The sequence below is a fragment of the Vulpes lagopus genome, chromosome 5 (genome assembly GCF_018345385.1).
Source record: "Vulpes lagopus strain Blue_001 chromosome 5, ASM1834538v1, whole genome shotgun sequence".
Classification (NCBI taxonomy): domain Eukaryota; kingdom Metazoa; phylum Chordata; class Mammalia; order Carnivora; family Canidae; genus Vulpes; species Vulpes lagopus.
The window spans coordinates 109794793-109809324 of NC_054828.1; the positions used below are offsets into that span (position 1 = coordinate 109794793).

Sequence of the window (14532 nt, forward strand, 5' to 3'; positions counted from 1 at the left end):
GAGAGAGAGGCACAGAGACACAGGCAGAGGGAGAAGCAGGCTCCATGCCGGGAGTCCAACGCGGGACTTGATCCCGGGACTCCAGGATTACACCCTGAGACAAAGGCAGGTGCTAAACCGCTGAGCCACCCAGGGATCCCCCGAGACACAAAAATCCTTAACAATGCATTAGCAAACAGAATTCAGCAGTATATAAAAAGTTGAACTTTTTAAAAAGATTTTATTTATTGGGGATCCCTGGGTGGCTCAGTGGTTTAGTGCCTGCCTTTGGCCCAGGGCGTGATCCTGGAGACCCAGGATCGAGTCCCACATCAGGCTTCTTGCATGAAGCCTGCTTCTCCCTCTGCCAGTGTCTCTGCCTCTCTCTCCCTGTGTCTCTCATGAATAAATAAGTAAAATCTTAAAAAAAAAAGATTTTAATTATTTATTCATTCATGAGAGACAGAGAGAGGCAGAGACATAGGCAGAGGGAGGAACAGGCTCCATGCAAGGAGCCTGAAGTGAGACTCTACCCCTGGACTCCAGGATCACACCCTGAGCCTAAGGCAGATGTTCAACCACTGAGCCACCCAGGTGTCCCTATAAAAAGCTGAATTTAACCAGAGATGCATGGTTAGTTCAATATTCAAGAACCAATGTAATCCACAATATTAACAAACTGGGAAAAAAATCCACATGACAATTCTACTCTAGATAGAAAAATCAACTGATAAAATTCAATACCTGTTCATGAGAAAAACTCAAAAAAAATGAAATAAAGGAGCACCTACAAAAAACCTACAATAGGGATCCCTGGGTGGCGTAGCGGTTTGGCGCCTGCCTTTGGCCCAGGGCGCGATCCTGGAGACCCGGGATCGAATCCCACATCGGGCTCCCGGTGCATGGAGCCTGCTTCTCCCTCTGCCTGTGTCTCTGCCTCTCTCTATCTCTCTGTGACTATCATAAATAAATAAAAATTAAAAAAAAAAAATTTAAAAAAACCTACAATAAACATTACTACACTTAATGATAGAAGACAAACTGCATTATCCCTATTACTGGGAACAAGGCAGGAATGTCTACTCTCACCACTCTAATTCATCACAGTACTAAAAGTCCTAGTCAATGCAGGGAAGCAGGAAAAGGAAATAAAAGCCACACAGAAAGAAGAAATAAAACTGTCCCTATTTGCAGATGAAATGATGATTTCCACAGAAAACCCCAAGAAATCTACTTTAAAAACTTCCCAGAACTAATAAGTGAGTTCAGCAAAGTTGCAGATACAGGATAAACATTTTTAAAAGCAACAGCATTTCAAGTGAAAAGGTAACCTACACAAGAAAATTTTTGTAATTTACCATATATAAAGGGCTTGGATCTAGAATATATAAAGAACTTCTACAACTCAGTGAAAAGGTAAATAACCCAATTTTTAAAATGGGCAAAGGATCTGAACAGACATTTCTCCAAAGAAAATATACAAATGATTAATAAGCACATGAAAAGATGTTTGACATCCTTTGCCATCAGGAACAAGCATATTAAAACCACAATGAAATACCACCTCATGCCTACGAGGATGTTATAACTTCCCTAGAATGTACCTATAATCAAAAAGACAGATAATAAGTATTGGTGAAGCTGTTGAGAAATGGGAATACTCACATACTGTTGATGGGACTGTAAAACAGTACAGCCTGGAAAAGAGGGTAGCAGTCCCTCAAAAGAATAACATAAGATGAAAACAGAGAATGAAGCAAACCCTAAGAGACTCTTAACTCTAGGAAACACACTGAGGGCCATTGGAGGGGATATGGAAGGAGGGATGGAGTAACTGGTGATGGGCATTAAGGAGGGCACTTGCTGTAATGAGCACTGAGTATCATATGCAACTGACAAATCACTAAATTCTACCACTAAAACTAGTAATACACTAGTTTTAAGAAACTTTAAAAAAAAAAATGAAAGAGAAAAAAAAGAGTGTGTTGACCATATGACCCAGAAATTCAACTCCTAAATATATACCAAAGAAAAATTAAAACACACATCTTACACAAAAACTTGTATTGGAATAATCCTAGCAACATTATTCATAACAGCCAAGAAGTATTTGTCAACTGCTCAGTGGCCTATCCATACAGTGGAATACCTCATCATTCAGCCATAAGTAATGACACACTGATACATGCTACGACATAGATGAATCTTGAAAACATGTTGAGTGAAGGAAGACAATCACAAAAGACCGCATATTGTATGATTCCACTTATCTGAAATGTCCAGAACAGGCAAATGTGTAAGACAGAAAGTAGAGTAGAACTTGCTCAGGGCAATGGTTGGAGGAAAGGGGAGTGTCACTGCTAATAAACAGAGGGCTTCTTTTCGAGGTGATGCCTTCTAAGGGCACCTGGGTGGCTCAGTGGTTAAGCATCTGCCTTCAGTTCAGGTCATGATCCCGGGGTCCTGGGATGGAGTCCCTCATTGGGCACTCCACAGGGAGCCTGCTTCTCCCTCTGCCTGTGTGTCTATCTGTGTCTCTCATGAATAAATAAATAAAATCTTAAAGAAGAAAGTGTTCTAAAATTAATTGTGGTAATGGTCATACAATTCAATGAATATATTAAAAATCACTGTCAAATCCACGGCTGCATTCTTTGTAAAAATTGACAAGCTGATTCTAAAATTCATGTGGATTTGCTGGGGAAACAGAATAGACAACACAAACTTGAAAAAGAAGAACAAAGTAGGAAGACTCATACTTCCTGATTTCAAAACTTACCACAAAGCAACCGTAATTAAGACAGTGCCCCACTATCATAAGGCTTGACATAAAGATCAATGCAACAGAGCTGAGAGTTCAGAAATAAACTCATTTGTCTACATAGCCACGATATGACCCAGCAACTGCACTCCTTGGCATTTATCCCAGTGAAATGAAAACTTAAAGTTCACACAAAAACCTGTACATGAATGTTCTTAACAGCTGTATTTAAACAGCCAAAAACCAGAAACCACCCAACACATCCTTCAATGGATACAACCACACCAAAGACTAAGGATCATAAGGAATACCAAACAAGGAAAAAGAACAAACTGTTGATACATGCAACAACTTGAATGAATCTCCAGGGAATTCTGCTAAGTGGAAAAAGACAATCCCCAAAGGTTATACACTGTATAATTCCACTTACCTAACATTCCTGTAACAGCAGAATCCTAGAAAAGGAGAACAAATCCGTGGTTGTCAGAGAATGGGGTGTGTGGCCATGAAAATACCACATAGGGAACCCCTATGGTGAGACTGTTCTGGATCTCCGCTAGATCAATGTCAACATTCTGGTTGTAATACTGTACTAAAGTTTTGCAAGATGCTACTATTGTAAAAAACTAAGTAAAAGCTACATAGGTTCCTTTTGTATTATTTCTTACAACTGCCAGTAGCTCTCCAATTACCTCAAAATAGTCTTAAAAGGAAGGCAGAGGAAGATTTAATTACAGACAATAGAGGAAAAGGCAATGTGGCCACAAACACAAAGACTGGAATGATGTGGCCACAAACCAAGAAATGAAGGCAGGTCACCAGAAGCTAGAAGAGGCAAGGAACATAATTCTCCCCCTGGAACCTATGGAGCTGGCACAGTCCTCCCACACTTTGACCTCAGCCACTAATTCTGATCTCAGACTTCTGGCCTCCAGAACTGTGAAAATATAAATTGCTGTTGTATTAAGCCACCCAAGTTTCTGGTATTTGTTACAGCAGCCACAAGAAACTAATATAAATACTTATCTCCCAGGAATGTTATAAAGAATCAACAAATATGTACGGAAAAGGCCCTGGAGAAGTGTGAATTGCCACTGCAAAAGAAAACCAAATAGAATTTTAGAGTTCTTAATTCAAAATACGAATATTAACACCCCTAATTTTTGAGAGTTAAAGAAATCTGAGATAAAAAGAAAAATAAATATACTTTCGGGAACAATTACGTCCAACGTAGGCTGAGTTCCCTGAAGATAAGCCCACTCAATACACAAGAACTATTTATAACAGTAGCTCTAGGAAAGATTCAGTCTTGATTAACTCTGACTTCTGAGGTATTTCTTCTCGGAAAGAGAAGGTAAATTGAGCTGGCCTCATTACAACCATAAATAAACTAAGCAAAATAAGGTTACTCTAGCACCCCCTAGACTACTCTAGATTTCAATCCTGCTTCTATACTTCTCTTCCATTCTTACAGAGAACAAAGGAAACATAATTCTCTTTAATTTAATCAATCGGTCCTAATTAACAGCCATGCTGAAAATACAATTTAAGTTTAAATTTGTAGTTATTCACATTAACAAGTATGTTACTCCAGCAATTCACAAACTGTCCAGTTTGAATACTACATCATAAAATATCATTATGTGTATGTTTATAACACAATAAAAACCAGGAATATATTTTTACTGAATTTCAGAATGATATAATGGCACATGATATTAAGAGTGCCAAAACAATCACAATCACAACACAGAAAAGGAGAAAAGGGCAAAAGGATGTCTCATTTAAAACTCCCACATCACAGGGGCACCTGGGTGGCTCAGTCAGCTAAGTGCCTCTTGATTTCAACTCAGGCCATGATCTCAGGGTGTGAGACTAAGCCCCACAGGGGGCTCCTCACTGGGCTTTAAGATTCTCTCCCTCTGCCCTTCCCACCCCCTTTCCTTCTCTAAAAAGGGAAGGGAGGGAGGGAGGGAAGAAGGGAGGGAAAGGGGAAAAACTCCCACATTATAGAGAGAACCACTCTAAGCAGCCACAGCAAATAATGTTCAGCATAGATATTCAGAAACTTTGAGCATAACTTGTAATGCAAAGCATCCTCTTGTTCAAATAATAATCTCTGACACTTAAAGTCACATAAGTAGAGTATATTTTAAATTTAAACTGAATTAAAACAGGCATTACAGCAGACTCTGGAATTAGACTGCTTAAGTTCAAACCTATGTTAGTTAACCTTTCTGGGCCTCAGTTTCCTCAAAGCTAACATGAAAATTATAATTGTTTTAACCTCATAGGAGAATTAAAGGAATTACAAACTTAAGGGCACTTGGAACTAACTCAGTATGTAGTAAGCACTCAACAAATATGAACTATTACATTATTATTAATAGTCACCATGATTGCCTATGGACCTCAGGTTTCACAGCTGTCATGCTTACCTTTCAAATCACAGAAAACCAGAAGAGACAGAACCTCAGTGATCTCTGCACAGAAGGCACTGATTTATCCCCCACTCTAGGCAGTAAACTCAAGGACAGGAATCATATCTTATTCAATTCTGTCCCCATCACCAAGTCCACGGTAAGTGTCCAAAAATGTTCAAGTTAAATAAAATTTTGGTGTTCAAGCCACTCCTTGTTACCCTCATTTTCCTTGTAAGCCCAGAGGCATTTTTTTTTTAATTTAAAAGCGACACAATTAAAAACAAAAACTTAATTCTAAGAAAGCATTTGTATTACAATACAACAGCAGAGATAATAACAGCCACAGATAAAGCTGGCTTCCCCAAGATACCTAAACATTCCTGTGGGGAAAGAGCTGCTATCTGAAGCTAAAAACAACCCTTTCCCTCCACACTCCTGATCACACAGAACCCTACGAATGGCTGCCACCACTCACTTCTCCTCATTCTCTCATTCCTAACTTCCATCATTATTTGCTTTGACACCTGTAGATAGCAGCTCACCACACCCAAAATCCCTGCTCCATGCATTCTCCCCGGGGGACTGACTATACACTTAAAACATAATAAAATGGAGATGAGCTCTTATTTGAGATGGAAAACTAAGGGTAGCAGAAGTCTTCCCTTTACGGTCCCCAGAGCAACAATCAACTTCCTGAGAGGAAGTGAACAATTTCAGTTTTCAGAAACCTCAACTGTAAAAGACTGAGGATAAAGTGGTTAATCACCCCAGTCAGCTTTCACTGACGGTGCCCCTCAGACATCCCTTGCCTCTAGGGTTATCAGAGGAGCATCCCCATGTCCCCAGTGCCAGACAGAGAGGACGAGGTAAAGGTGCAATGAACACTTTGTCATATTGGACTGGAGTTCACCAAGGCCTTCTGTGAGCTTTACCCCAAAGCTACAGGGAATTCACCACAGGCTTTCCTCAGCTCCACTATTACACATAAAACCTTACAGCCAAACGGATCACAGTAGTCCTCACTATCTAAGAGCAATTAGCTTAAACTGGGAAAAAAAAAAAAAAAAACCACAGTGATTTCTCTTAAACTGGGACATTTCACAATGATGAAAAAGACTGGATTAGAATTTTCCCCCCAAAAAAGGAAACACAATATAAATCAATTTTCATAATGTATTTTACATGAGCCAAAATTTAGGTTACACTTGCAACTATGTATTAATTCGTCGGACAACAAATTAACAAGGAATTGGGACTTAACTTTGTAATCAAACCGTAAAAGGGCATGATCTGACAATTCTGATTCCACATTTGCCTTTTGACAAGACAATTATAACAAAAGAAAAATTCTAGGTTTCATCATCTATTCCCCCGAAGCCTCTTACACTGCTTTTTAATTTTTTTTTTCCTCTAAGATTTTATTTATTTCTTTGACAGGGAGAGTAAAGCAGGGAGAGTAGCAGGAGGAGAGGGAGAAGCAGGCTCTCCCCTTAGCAGGGAGCCCAATGCACAGCTTGATCCCAGGACCCCAAGCTCATGACCTGAGCCGAAGGCAGATTCCAAGTGGCTGAGAGCCACCCAGGCACCCTTGAAATTCTTATAAAGCATCTCTTTCATCACCATTCCTGCTGGTTTTCCAAAAGTTAATTGGTTTAACACTGCTAAATTCTCACTAGCACCCACATAACCACTGCCCAACTCAACATAACAGGAAGAACATTTCTAACACTCCAGAAGGCTCCTAGAGGAACCACCATTCTGACTTCTATCACCAGGAAATAGCTGTACCTATATTTGGACTTCATTTAAATGGAATCATATGGTATGCAACCTTTTGCCTGTCTCATTATGGCTACTGTGGGTATATCGGTAGTTCATTCTTTAACTGCTTTTGTAATGTTTCCTTTCATAAACATACCACAATTTACTCATCTATTCTGCTGCTGGGGTTTTGTCTAATTTTTAGCTATTATGTACCTGGGATTTTGTCTAATTTTTAGCTATTATGATTAAAGGTTCTATGAACATTCTTTTACTTTTTTGGTAGACATACACAGCCATTCCTCTTGGGTATATCTAGAAATGGAACTGATGGATCATAGGTAAGATTAGAGTCACAGCTTTCCAAAATGATTGTACATTCCCACCAACATGTATGAGATTCAATTGCTCTACAATTCTGGCATTAACAATCTTTTTAATTTTAGACATTCTGGAAGGTGTTTAGTAGCTCACTGTTTTAATTTCCATTTCTCCTTCTGTAGTCTCCATTTGGGACTAATAATGTTGCACACCTTTTTCTATGCATAGAGACCATTCAGAAATCCTCTAGTAGAAGATGCCTGTTTAGAACTTCTGTACATCTTTTAAATTGTCTTTGTCTTATTAATTTTATACATACAAACACACATCCACACACATATTTTGGGTAGGAGTCCTTGGTCAGATATAGGAACTGCAAATTTCTTCTTCCATTCTGTATTTTGCCCTTCGTTTTCCGAATAGTATCTTTAGATGAAGAGTTCTCAATTTTAATGAAGACTGTGGGAAATGTATCAATCACTGTCACAGTCATTGCTTTTAGAGTCCTTTTTAAGAAATATATTCTAGTAGTACCAGGGTGTTCGTTCTTTGACTTGTGCTTATGATTTGAACAGTTCTCAACCCTGCTCTGAACGCATGAAATCCTGCATCTTGGGACGCCTGAGTGGCTCAGCAGTTCAACATCTGCCTTCAGCTCAGGGTGTGATCCTAGGGTCCCCCCTCATCGGGCTGGGCTCCCTGCAGGGAGCCTGCTTTTCCCTCTGCCTATGTCTCTGCCTCTCTCTCTCTCTCTCTCATGAATAAACAAATAAATCTTTTAAAAAAATCCTACATCTTTACAACGTTTCCAGTTTCACTTTGCAGTCAATTTAGAACACATTCACTTGTGATATGATGTCAGATACTAGACAACTCTAGGTTTATGAATGACTGAAGATCAGTTTTACAACTAGAGAATTCATGTGGGATTACTTCCATATTATAATGGACTTCTATACATGTATATTAAAAACCTAACATATCAACAGATGTTAGATGATTCGTCCCACTCCCTTTGAGTGGCTTTGCTCCAGCGGAGCCACCTTTACACTAGACCCTGCTGACTTTTACAACATAATTGAGTTTTCTGTAGTCTACGAAACCAGAAGCCTACAGGAAGTTATAAACCTGGTTCTATTAAATCTTATTAACCCAACAACCTCAAAGGGTTTACAATTCTCCCAAAACCCAGCAACAAAGAATTTTCTTAAATGAATTAACAGCACCTCCAATCTGCAACCATATTGTTCCCAAAAAACAAAACAAATAAAAAAACACTTGACTCTTTACTTGCTTAACAAGTGTTCCCCCTCTCCCATCCTATTATTCTTCACACCCAGTCTTCCATTCTGCTTTCAAATTGTCTGAACTCTGCTCTGTCAGTTAATGCCATGGTTCACTCCCTCACTACCTTTTGCTTGGAATATGGAAACTGGGGATGCCTGAGTGTCTCAGCAGTTGAGCATCTGCCATCGGCTCAGGGCGTGATCCTGGAGTCCTGGGATCGAGTCCCGCGTCAGGCTCCCTGCATAGAGCCCGCTTCTCTCTCTGCCTATGTCTCTGCCTCTCTCTGTCTCTCATGAATAAATAAGATCTTTAAAAAAAAAAAAAAAAGGAATATGAAAACTGTCCTTAGCTAGTCTCCTTACATTCTTTCACCATGTCACCAGTCATCTCTCCAGAATACAAAGTCGATTATATTACTCATTTGATTAAGATCTTTCTACAAGTCGCACACCCCACATGACAGTCACTCTCTCAGCTGAGAATTCGCAATCTTTCCTGTGTTCTCTCTCAGCAACTACGGCAAAACTCTGGTCTGACCCCTGGACACCCATGTACTCTGGACACCCATGTACTCTCACTCACCAGACTCTCCACTGCTAACTCCTCTGGCTAGAATCCCTTTCTCCTTTACCCTGCAGTTAGCTCCCTTCTTATCTTGGCCAGGGCCACCCCAACAAAACCAACTATTCTCTTGTATGTGTTCCCACAGCTATCTGTACCCACCACAACGATATCTAAGTCCTTCTCACACTGCATTAGTTAATTATTTATCAGTTTGTCTCATTCACTGGTCTACAAACTCCTGGACCTAGGACTTCTCCCTGGACTTTCTGGAGCATAAGGTCAGGAATTAATTTTTATAAGCCAAAGACGTGGCAGGTCAATTCTATAAAGGCTCAAAGAAAGAATCAATGTCCCAGCCACTTTTATTCATATCCTTTTTTTCTCTATAGAGACTAGAATACTTTATACAAATATGTCAAAGCAGTGAACCTACCATAAGTTTTCTTTCAAAAATCACCCCTCAAGTTATTCTTCTCATTTAATAAAAACTAAAACCTTCCTTAATTATTGATTTGTGCTTCCTGTTAAAAAATTAATCAACCTTTTGTTTTGCAATGATTTTTTTAAAAGATTTGTTTATTTATTCATGAGAGACAGAGAGAGAGAGGCAGAGACACAGGCAGAGGGAGAAGCAGGCTCTATGCAGGGAGCCTGACGTGGGACTCGATCTCGGGTCTCCAGGATCACACCCCGGGCTGAAGGTGGCGCTAAACCCCTGAGCCACCCGGGCTGCCCTGTTTTGCAATGATTTTTAAAATAAAGGGTGTCAAAAGTAGGATGAATATACCACTTAACCGAAGTAACTATAGTTATCACCATAAAATCACTATTGGATGCCAATGGAATCAAACACGATTACTAACACAAAAGATCACAAAATATTTCATTGAAAAATGTATTCCTATATATCCCCTTAACACATACTAAATTTGTATGATATAGGAAGATAGTATGCATGCATGATGGTAAGAACACAATTGTTCAATTTGGTTCCTCAGTTTCCTCATCGGTAAAACAAAGATGAGAAAGTTGCTAGGTGACTCAGCACACAGAACGTCCTTGGCTGCGTAATCGCACAGTGAGAAGTAATCACAAAGTAAGAAATGTCACCTGTTATGCCTCCATTTTTCACTTTCTTTTTAAGCCCTTTCATTATATATTGTCTTGGTTTTTTTCCATCACAAATGTACAATGAGATTGTTTGGACAAGAAATGCTTTGCCCATTTCAGAGATAAGATACTGACAAACAGGTTGTTATATGATTTCCCTAACATATTTTAAATGGCAGAGTAGGAACTAGAAAGCACAACTACCCCCAACCCCAGGCCAAACTGACCAAATCTCCAGGTAGCATTCTGGAATAAAGTCTTTGGGGTTTTCCACCAGTGTTTCCTCTTGGTGGTGAGCAACGGCCAGCCAAAACACCTGGTAGGAGCAGATGAACTACGTCATTCGCTCAAATTAGAAGGTAGGCGAAGCCTCTTTCATGGTGCCGGACACACAGTGGGTACTCCAAAGGCAGGAACAACTGATGACTGAAACACAAAGCGCTACTATGCTTTCTCAGCGACAGAACAAGGCACTCTGCAAAAATCAAGCATGCTACCCCCACACACACCAAAAAAAAGTCATTTGATATTATGGTTACCTGTCACATCAAAGTATAATGTGGCAACAAAAACCTTCTTAAATAACTTTTATAAAACGGATAATTTCCTTTTAGTCTCAAAAATCAAGTTTTGCAAAAAGGATTTTCACTAAGGCACTTTTTTTTTTTTTGGAAAACTAACTATGTTTCATTACATATCTATGCCCAAATAAGCAACATTAATAGACCATATTTCATCTGTGTAAGGCCTTCACCGTACTTCCCATCACTTCCCTAGGCTTGAACGGAATCCCAATCCTCAGCCTCATCTACAGCCCCGTGCACGAATACAGCTAGTGAGCTTCGAAGGCAGAGCCAATATTCCAGGGAACCCACCTGAAGCAGGTACGCAGGTAAGCATGAGGAAGGAAGCCGTCTCTAAGTCACTCAAGTGCCCTATCTTTTTGACCCTTCCCTTTCATAGGCAGGCAGAAGCTAAGACACACGTTAAGGATCGGACTTGACATCAGCTCCCGGCTGGGGCCTACCTTTCCTTTCGTGGCCCCACCGCTCTGGCACCTTTGGGTGCAGGCATCTGGCGCCTGAAGGAGACACTGGTTAGGGCTCCACGGCCCACGGCCAAGCCTCGCACGTGGCGGACACTTGGGGACGTTTTGCACCTGTGGTTTAACAAGGCAGCTCCGGGACCCGTCCCGGTCGGGGGCAGGACGGTCTCGACGGCAATCTGTGAACGCCGACGGGACTCCTGGCCCGCCCTCCTCCCTCCTCCCTCCTCCCTCCTCCCCCCGCCCTCCTCCCGGCTCCGAGCCGGCCCGGGCCGGCCTCGAGACCCCGACGCCTCCGCCTCCGCCCGCCTACGGGCGCCGCGTCCCCGCGCCCCACCCCTCACCTGGGCCCGCGACGCTGCCACCTGCGTCGGGCCCCCAGTTTCTGGTCAAGCGACCGTTACCTGGGCCACAGCCCGGGGAGGCCGGCGGCTCGGGGGCAAGAGCGCGTGGGGCTGCTCCCCGTCCGCCAACGGGGGGGATTCCCCCCGGCCGACGCCGCCATTTTACCGGCGCGGAACCCCCACCTGACAGGTCAGGCCTCCCACCTGTGACCAGCAGAGGACGTCGCGCTTCGCCGTAGGGGGCGCGTGGACGCGCTGAAGAATCCGCGGGGGTCACAACCTCCGAGCCGAACCCGCCGCTAATTCATCCCGAAGCGGGGAGGCGTCCGGCCCGTCGCCCTAGTAATGCGTCCCGGCAGGCTCCGTCCTGATTGGCTGCGGGCGCCGTGACGCGGCGGCGTCCCCGGCTGCGTGGGAAGCCCGGGTCCCCGGCGCCCCGCCCCCGCTCCCCTGCGGGGGGAGGGGGGCACCCGGGACGCCCTTAGTCGAGGGCTCCCTTAAAGGGGCCGCGCACACTTCGTCGTCTGGCCTCGGGGAGAGCGGGGCGGTGTAGGGGCGACAAACTAGAGCAGTCAGAAACCCACGGAGGGCACTGTCCCAGGGAACCTACTCGTCCAGCCAACCCTTAAGAGTTTCAGAGTGCAAAACAGAAATCTGGGGGGATTTCATTTCCAAGCCTAATTTATAGCCTGAGGTCCCGGGGCAAATCAGTAGTAGAACCAGTTCTAGAACTGGGGCTCCTGACGCGCAGGGCCACGTGCTCCCTTGCAGGCACAGTATTTCCCCACTGCCAGGGAAACCCGCTCCTCCGAGCGCCGCGGCCCTGACGTCACGCCCTTGGTGACAGGTGTTCCTCACTTTCTACCGCGCGGACCTACTAGACCCGAAAGCTCCGTAGTGGTGAGGACTGTGGTTAAACCTCTACGTTTCCTACACTGCGCCTTCTCCTGCAGGCCTTCAACAGAGATTCACAGAGTAAAAAAATATATAAGACATAATAAACATAGTCGCCCATCACACACATTGCCATGTATGTTTATGTATTTTATTCTTTTATTCTACAAGGCACGGGGGCGGGGCGAGGAATGGATGTTCTCGTTTTTTTAGGCGGAAAGTTCGTGTCCTGGCAAAATGTATAGTGTAATAATGGACATCCAGATGTGGGATGCACAGCTTCCGTAAGGCTGAATTAACAACCCCCACCCCCACCCCGATTTCTTTGTGAATCAAAAGTTCCGGAGCTCCTTGTCCTAAATCAGCCTCACAAACTCTCCAATTTTGTGCGGATTGAAATATTTAAGATGTGCAAAAATTGCGGTAGAAAAGGAACAGCAGAGGAAAACACCAGTACAAAAGCCAAGTCTGCCTATTATCTCTATAACCTCAGGCCTCATTTTTACTTTTAAAATAAGATTTCTAGAATAAAAGATCTCAATTTTTCCCCCCATTCCTACAAGTTTTTAAGTTTTTTGAGGTCAGAGGCCAGAGGAGAAACCCTGAAGGCACTAGAGCTGGTTTTTGAAAGCAAGGACTATGTAAAAAGTTTTATCTTGGTATCTCGGTAACTCCTGGAACTGAAGAATAGAACTCTATGTATTTGAATACAGATGTTGGATAAGATTAACTGACTTGAATGAATCATCCTGGGTGCTCTGTTGGTTTGTTTGTTTGTTTGTTTGTTTGTTTTCACTATTTCACCTTCTAGGCTTTGGCCTTTCTTGGGGACCTAAAGAAAAGGATAGAAACTGTAGAATCTGAGGCTATGCACTCCTATTAACCCAAAATACTTCTGATACTCACCATATTTGTGAGTTTTCCACACCACGCCGCTCTCCAAGTCTCTGTGGACACCAATGGGGTGTGCTCCAGTATAACTCAATTCCATAATAACTACTCAAATTTAGTGCAGACCCCAAAAGTCAGGGGCCCAGTCCCACAAGAATACTCCCCACTTCAGACACTAATCAAAAGTTGGGGTCTCCAGTACCTCTGACCATGCAACTATTAACTAGAGGTTCCCACAACTCCCCCTGCTCTGGTTCTAATTTGCTAGAATCAGCTCACAGAACTACTGTGCTGTGCTTACATTTTCTGGTTTATTGTAAAGGATACAAACTCAGGAACAGCCAAATGGAAGAGATGCATAGGGCAAGGTATAGGTGATGGACACCAACTCAGAAGCTCGCAGAATCCCATTGTTTAGGGTTTCTTAGTGGAGATTTCATTACATAGATATGATTTATTAAGTCTTAAGTCTTTGGTCATCTCTCATTAGCCCATCCTCCAACCCCTATCCCTTCCCTGGAGGTAGGACAGTTAGGTTGAAAGTTCTAAACCTCTAATCACATAATCAGTTCTCCTGGCAACCAGCCCCCACCCTCCAGGAGTCGGTCATAGGAGTTAGCATAAACTCCAATGGAAAGAGGCTTGTTGGGATACCTGGGTGGCTCAGCAGTTGAGTGTCTGCCTTTGGCTCAGGGCTTGATCCTGAGTCCCACAAGGGCCTTCCTGCATGGAACCTGTTTCTCCCTCTGCCTGTGTCTCTGCCTCTCTCTCTCTCTCTCTCTCTCTCTCTCTCTCTCATGAATAAATAAATAAATAAATAAATAAATAAAATATTTTTTTAAAAAAAGGCTTGTTGTGAATGACAAAAGACCCTCCTATCCCCAATCATTCAACAAAATACTAGGGTGCTAGGAAGGAGGACAAAGACAAAATATATATTTATTACATTACAATATTACAGAGGATACAAGGGAAAAGACTGAAGAACAAATACAAAGTATGGCATTGAAACACCCTGGCTCAGTTACAAGACTTGAGCTCAAGCTATCTCCTTGCAATTTTGGTGAATTTGTGCTATGGCCATCCAGGAAATTGGGGGAACTTCCCTTCCAATAAATGGACTCCCACAACATACAGCGACCTTCTGAACAT

The 14532-nt window shown here is 42.6% G+C and overlaps 1 protein-coding gene across 2 annotated transcripts in view; it reads right to left on the reverse strand.

Moving 5' to 3' along the window:
• LCLAT1 (lysocardiolipin acyltransferase 1) overlaps positions 1 to 11941 on the reverse strand; it is a 193699-nt gene extending 181758 nt beyond the window's left edge. Inside the window, exon 1 of one of the 2 annotated variants that reach the window (XM_041754983.1) lies at positions 11800 to 11941. Coding sequence is in view for 1 of the 2 variants with exons in the window: in XM_041754982.1 (XP_041610916.1) it covers positions 11234 to 11280 (47 nt within the window). In the remaining variant the exon portion in view is untranslated. Of the gene's footprint in view, positions 1 to 11233; positions 11415 to 11799 lie in introns of those variants that run through there. The other variant, XM_041754982.1, reaches the window with a different exon arrangement.
• Positions 11942 to 14532: the final 2591 nt, after the last annotated feature.